Raw genomic sequence first — 7,500 nt, 5'->3', positions numbered from 1 at the left:
TTTAAAATTTTGGAAAATTTTCTGAGAATGCTGAAAACCCCCATTCTAGTTGGTGGAAATGAACTGAGAAAAAGGAAATCCCCCCCATTAATCCTTAGTCCCCCCGATAGCAACTGGAAAAAGAACCAAAGGAATTTTTTGGTTTTCGCTGGTTGGGAAGAAAACAAATTTAAAACAAACACAAAATAACCAAAATTTTCATTAACCTCATGTGTATGCAAAGTTTAGAAAAAGGATAATTTTGAAAACAGACTCAGGTACAGGTTACAAGGTAAATTATCTCACAGACTGTACGATTTCTTATCGGGAAGTAGCACACAACCTGCTTTTGCAGAGTACTTTCACACTCTAACCGGGAAGCACACTGTTTCTTGACTTAAGTCAGCTTTTGACATTGCAAACAGCGAAGTTCTCCTAGAAACAATAGTAAGCTTTGGATCAGGGTAAAATATTGAACTGGATTAGAATGTATCTCTCGAACAGATCTGCAAGGTCTGTTCAGGGAGTGAGAAGTTCCATTCACAGTCTTTTGGAACTTGGGGAGCCACAGGAGGAGTTCTCAGCCCTATGCTGTTCAATTCTCATGCACAAGCTGGTTGCAGATATTCACTGGGGATGGTGAATCATTATATCTCTTGCTGAGGACATATGCCGTCAGAGAGATAACACAATGTGAGGATGCAAATAATTCTCGACAGAACACAGCAAAGGCAAATGAGTGTGGAGTAGTATTTCGCTGAGAAAACAATGGCTCTAAACCCAGTGTTATCATCCCCCACCAATTTTCGCAATAGGGACCAGGAGCTTGACATATGCGACAAGTATAACATATCTCGGGGTGAATGGTAAAGATGCAGACCGGTCCTCTCTCTAAGAAGAGGACTCTGGAGAGATTGAAACCTTTGAAAGTTCTTGTCGGAAGAGAACATGCACACTGTTAAGCTCGCTAGACTGTTTACTGGCTTTTATAAGGTCAGTTGTAGACTACCATGCACTGCACTTCGTTGCAGTGTAAGGAATCAGAAAATAGGTATTTGGAGGTAGGCCCCCCACACATGAAGCTATGAGGATTATCTCGCGCCAGAGAACAGCAAGGATAGTAAAATGAGATCGAATTAAAGTACCATCCATTTCTGATAGAAATATTTATTCCACCATATTTGGGGTCAAAGCTATGAGGGAACCCTCGTATCTCTCAGATTTCCAAAAAACAACTGCAACATAAATCACGCAAGTAGAGGAACAGTGACAAATCACACACACGCGCCGCCTCTGATACACAAAATCTCAATGAACATATAAAACTCAGTTCCATTAGTAAAATACCAAAGGTCGCTCCATTCCACTAGGAAAAATTCAACATTGATCGTTGCCCTTACATGTCTACACAAAAAAACAGGGGCATCACTGTGTGTTGAAACAAATTGCGGGCTAGCCACGCTAAACTGGAAAACAGAGAATCTAGGGTGATGATGCATATGAGTGTTACGCCGCCGGATCCGTACATGTCTGGATACAAAGCTGGTGTGCTTGCGCTGTATACAAAAATGGCTTACTCAAACATCAAGTTTAATATGAGAATACAAAATTGGCCAGCACTACACAAAAACGGAGCGGGCAGGTATACCCTCTGCAACGGAAATTCGAAGGTCTAGGGCTATGGAGTAGTTTTCTGTGACTTCAAAGTGCTCTTCGGACGCTAAATTCTTTTCAAAGCAGGGGCGATGAAGAAATGTGATTGCATTAAGCGTAACTAACCTATGCAAACAGAGCGTAATTCAAAATTCAGTTGTATGGATACATCCTCGTGGCATACGAAGCACGACCACAGGTAGCACACCTGGCCGAAAGACAGCCCTGCGCAAGGATATGTGAACATAGTCTGGGATGCCTCTGTTGTAGGTTTGCCCATAATTGAAAGTTTCATAAGGAAGAACTAGTAGATCTGATTAACATCAAAGACTGAAGCTGCTACCATAAGGCACTACGATCAGTATAGGGATGGCAAGCCTTCCTATGGTGGCACGAAGTCAAACAGACATTGGACGTGGTTATTGCCAGAATACGTTTAGGTTACGCATTACTGGAACTGCACGGGGCAAGAAGCTTGCAGATGAATCAGAGTAGACTGTGTAAACGAGAAAACAAACGACGCTGAGAATATATTCGGAATGTCATGTGAGACAGCCTTTCAGACCACCTAACATGAGGTATAAAGAACTATGTGAATATTTCATTTCATCTGATACATTGGAAGATATACTCGTACTATACCCTAAATTTACTATGTGATAACTCCCGTATGCAAATAACAGTGTTATTCAAACACAGTGGCAAAAGCATATGTAAGTAATAATTTTTGTATGATGTATGATTTATATTTATATTTTACCTTGTACAACTACAGTAGTTACAGACTACTGTACAATGTCAGACATATGTAAAACTGTAATCATGATTGCCCACGCCTGAGCAGATAGCCAGGGTGGTAAATAAACTTACTTAACTTAACTTTACGGGAACCAAACCCATCGTTCGGTATAAATCTACGGGATTTCACATAATCCAGATCCCCCGTGGTAATCATTCATTGCGTCCTAACCAATAAACCAACCTAACCTTAATTCTGTGGGATTTATACTCTATGATCTACATATTCCCTAGCCAGGACCCCCGTGGTAATATATACGCCTAGCCAGGGGGCTATGTCCCCTGGACCCCCAGGGTAATATATATGCCTAGCCAGAGGGCTACGCCCCCTGGACCCCCGTGGTAATATATACGCCTAGCCAGGGGGCTACGCCCCCTGGACCCCAGGGTAAAACCACATACCTTTATATACCAAAACACCGAACGTTTCTTCGATTTCGTCTATGGTCACAATTGCTTGGTTTCTAATCACTTTTTTCGGCATTTGGGCCACTTGATGGGTTCAAATATCAGGTTGTGATAGAGAATAATGTCTATTTGTCCTGTATATCCACAATATGGCTTTAAAAATGACCCGGAATCGACGCAGCATTGAAAATGAAACATTTCTCACCGGCGTTTCTCGACGTAATGGCGCCGCTGGCTTGTCAAATCTCCCGGTGGCAAAACGCGCATGCGCATAAGGTTATTGTACAGAATAACATAAATATTGATAATTACAAAATATTCGTTCTTACAATAGCAATACAAGGACTACTTGGTAGATCGCAGTAATGAGTTAGGCGTCACATTTATTTTGGTCCTCGCGAGGGAAACATGGAAGGGGACTTAGAAAATGAAGTGTCCATGTTCACTCTTATCTCTCCCGTACCTCCCATATTTTCGGTTTGTACACATAGTGCCATAGAAGAAATGTATCTTGGTTTGTATTGTTCTATAATTTCATATAAGTTTTATTACCCAACTCCGCCACTTATGATGATCATTTGAGGGTATGCGTATCCAAAGATGTTCTTAAACCAATTGCCAAAAAATTCTTTTGCCACATATTTGTTAAACCAAAGTCTCACCATATAACCTAGCATCGTTGCGCTCATGTTCATTTTATTTAATGTTTGTGGTGCGTTAACGTGAACACATCGATGTTTATGCTATAAATAAAAGTAAATTAACAAAATAAAGTTGGGAGGAAGCAAATACCATGCTGAAACTGAATAAAATATTGGTAATTGTCGATCGTGACACATCCTTGTCACCTGTACGAGTATACCTTTCGAAAAGCTATGTTTTCTGTTGATTTAATTCATTATTGCTATATTGACCTTTCTACTATCATGATATTTGTTGATGGTATTCCATAACTGTTCTATGACTCTGTCCACCAGGACGTAAATAATGTCTGAGGTGAGCTCCGGGTCTTCAGCTGTCGGAGTGTGAGTGTGCTTGCATTCCATGATCGAATGAACGTTTCTGGATAACCTTTAAAAAAATTCGTGAGGCATCATTGTTTTATTTACTTATTTCTATAGTATGATCACCGTTTAGACAATCAAGTAATAAGCTTCCAAGGAATTATACTGAAGTTTTTGTTAAACAAAACGTAATATGAGATTGTATAACATTTTTGGAATAATACTTACATGATGTTGTATATTTAAAAAAAATATATTGCCCAAATAGAAACCAAATAGAGATGAAATGAAAAGCATGAGCCCAACAAGCATGTAACGCACTTGTGCCAAATGGAAGCAGTAGAAATGACACGTACGCAATTTATTTACTCGGCAATATGTAAAACGAAGTCGAATACATATGATGTAATCTAATTCTGTGTAGAATAAAGAAAACCATCAGTTAACAAATTTTCACAGAAGGAGTTTATACAATTGGCACCATTGCATTTTGAGATCATAGTAACCTTTGTTGATTGAAAAGACCTGCATGCCTGTGATTTACTGATTTAGTTACTTACAGGTTGAGGAAATTACATACACAACTATCTGTGAACTTTAAATTCTACTGATCAATGACCAGACATTTCTAGGCTCCCGCTATCAGATGTAAGTGAACAGACTATAGTATTAGTACCATTATTATCTTTATAATTATCATTGTTATTATCATTATAGCAGTATCATTTTTGTCCTTATTGTTATATCATAAAGGTGAATGATGGCGTACCTGCTGAAGTACATGTCGCTGCGGGCCCGAGGCGAGCCTGTCAGGTGGGTGCTCAAGGTGATTGGAGTCGACTACACAGAGGAAACCTTCGACATCTTCAAGGAGTGGCCCACCCGAAAACACGGTAAGCCTTCGAATCCACAGACAGCAAAAGGCAAATGCGCCGAAGAGATTTATCATGAAAAAATGTATTCCGAGTTCTAAAGAGTTTTTCCTACTGTAGCTGAAGATTGTTAAGGAATTCGGTGCGTAAGGAATTTCACTGACTATGCAATTCATATGAGCATCATATTTTGTTTCTCTTTTATGTAGGTCTACACATACTGAAAAGGTAATATAGATAAAGAAAAAGAGGATGAAATTTCATGCAAATGAAACTACACGAACAAGTGACAAGAGTTAGAAATCGAAACGTTGCTCACCTTTCTAGAATGCACACACACACACACACACACACACACACACACACACACACACACACACACACACATACACACATACACACACACACACACATACACACATACACACATACACACATACACACATACCACACACACACACACACACACACACACACACACACACACACACACACACACACACACCAGTTATCAGTGAACCTTTGTGGATGGAGGACCGTCAAGCGACATGATTTGATGTCACTTGAACGCTTTCAGTGAGAAGATCTTTGAAGTGTTTCCTTTGAACTTCGTGGCATGGCTGGCCTTTCGCCACAAAAGTCTCTTTGGCATCTGCTCGTCTGACATGCGTACCAAGTGTTCTAGGTCTGCATCAAGATGGTGAAGATGCTGGGGAGACCTGATTGGGTTATTATTATTATTATTATTATTATTATTATTATTATTATTATTATTATTATTATTATTACTATTATTCTTATACTACTACTACTACTACTACTACTACTACTACTACTACTACTTGAACCTTGTGGTGTGAAAGTGGTTCAGCTTGGTGTTGGTCTACATGGGGAGCCCAACTGCCCTGTACACTTTCAGCTTATTCTGGGTGGTGATGCCTCTTCGGCTCCAAACATTGGCTTCCGAAGGTTGAGCTGGCTCTTGCAATACGGACGTATATTCTGTCATCTATTATGGCATTTTGTGACAGTGTGCTACCAAAGTAGATAAACGTGGACGCAATGTTCAGTCTCGGTCCATTAACAGTGATGTTGGGCTCAGCTGGCTGGGTAATGTAGGACCTCAGTCTTCTTGGTGCTGATGATGAGACCGAAGTTTGTGATGGCACTGGAGGACTTGTCAATGCTGCGTTGCATATCGACTTCTGTGCCAACAATGAGGGCACAGTCATCACCAAATAGGCAGTCCGAGATGGTGTCTGTCGAAACCTTGGTTTTCGCTTGGAGCCTCCTGAAGTATACCATCTGTCCGATACTTGATGCCAGTTCCAACATCTCCATCTCCGAAGGCGCCAGTCAGGATCATAGAGACCATGAGCCTGAACAGTGTCACTTCCAGAACAGAGCCCTGTTTGATGCTGTTGGAAACTGGGAATGGCTGAGACGCCTCTCCATTGCCTTGGACTGTTTCCTGCATATCGTCGTGGAACTGCTGCACCCTGGCTATGAACTTCCTTGGGCATCAGTACTTGGCGTGATCTTCCAAAGACCTTCCCTACTGACAGCATCAAGGGCCTTTATAAGTCGACGCTGGTGGGCGGTTTTCTTGCAGCTGCCGTGCAGCAAACACCATGTCGACGGCGCCGCGCTCCTTCTGGAGTCCACACTGGCTTCCTGGTAGAAGCCCTAGGTCAAGGTGAGCAGTCAGGCGGTCCAGCAGAATCCGGCCAAGAATCTTGCTGCAGTGGCCAGCAAGAATATGCCTTGGTGGTTGCATATGCACACACGCACACACACACACACACACACACACACACACACACACACACACACACACACACACACACACACACACACACACACACACATAACTGCAAGTGAGTAGCGCTTTCCTCCTCCGTCAACATAAGCCCTCAAAACTCCCCTATTCATTAGCAGAGAAGATGAACAACAAAAAGACAATGTAACGCTCACACCAATCACACTAGAAACAGAAAGAGAAGAAATACGCGAAATAACAGCAGGGAAAACGACAAGCAAGAAGCCACAGTCCCCCTCCACAAAGCGCACCGAACCGCGAGTAGAGTGATGCAAAGGACCAGCCTATTGTGATAAATAATAACTACAGTCAAAACGTTGTAAGATAAGAAACGTCTAACTCAAATAATGTGTAGGAGGATGGGTTTGCTCTCGTAGAAAAAAGAAAAAAGAAAAAAGAGGACAGCAATCTTATGTCAAACCCCACAGGTAGCAACTACATAAGAAGCTGCTCGTTGACTTCCCTGAGGTGGACGCTGCACATGCATTCAAAGCGAAAATGAGTCAGACTATTCCAGCTTCACTGTTCCACTTAAAGCCAAGACACTTTGTAACTGACGAGTGTTGAAGTCAGATTCCCTCCACAGCCCCGCGAGCGTCTTTTTGAATAGAAAGAAGTAGAAAATCACGCAATCTGAGTGGGATGTTTGACCAAAATGACTCGTCAGCAATAGCGCCAGCTAACGCAAGACCCTGCAGAACTCTTCCTAACATTTATCCCGTAAATGCTAGCTCCCTCGCTAACAAAGTGGACGAACTCGACGTCATAATGAAACAAAATACTGTCGACATTGCAGACATCACAGAAACAAGGTTCAAAGACGATATACAAAACCTCTCACTCTTACAACAAAATTCGTAAGGGCAGAAAAGGTGGTGGCGTTGGTATTTATATCAACTACACAATCCCATTCAACACTATAATGTCCATTCGTCCACCAACTGACGAATTTGAGTTCATAGTGCTG

The 7,500-nt window shown here is 41.6% G+C and overlaps 1 protein-coding gene across 1 annotated transcript in view; it reads left to right on the top strand.

Moving 5' to 3' along the window:
- Positions 1-7,500, top strand: part of LOC119594155 (hematopoietic prostaglandin D synthase-like) — a 13,928-nt gene that overhangs the window by 2,744 nt on the left and 3,684 nt on the right. The window contains exon 2 of the mRNA XM_037943229.1: positions 4,596-4,735. Coding sequence (XP_037799157.1) covers positions 4,600-4,735 — 136 coding nt within the window. The 5' untranslated portion in view covers positions 4,596-4,599. The remainder of the gene's footprint in view (positions 1-4,595; positions 4,736-7,500) is intronic.

The sequence above is a fragment of the Penaeus monodon genome, chromosome 3 (genome assembly GCF_015228065.2).
Source record: "Penaeus monodon isolate SGIC_2016 chromosome 3, NSTDA_Pmon_1, whole genome shotgun sequence".
Lineage (NCBI taxonomy): Eukaryota > Metazoa > Arthropoda > Malacostraca > Decapoda > Penaeidae > Penaeus > Penaeus monodon.
This window is presented reverse-complemented; position numbering and strand designations above follow the sequence as displayed.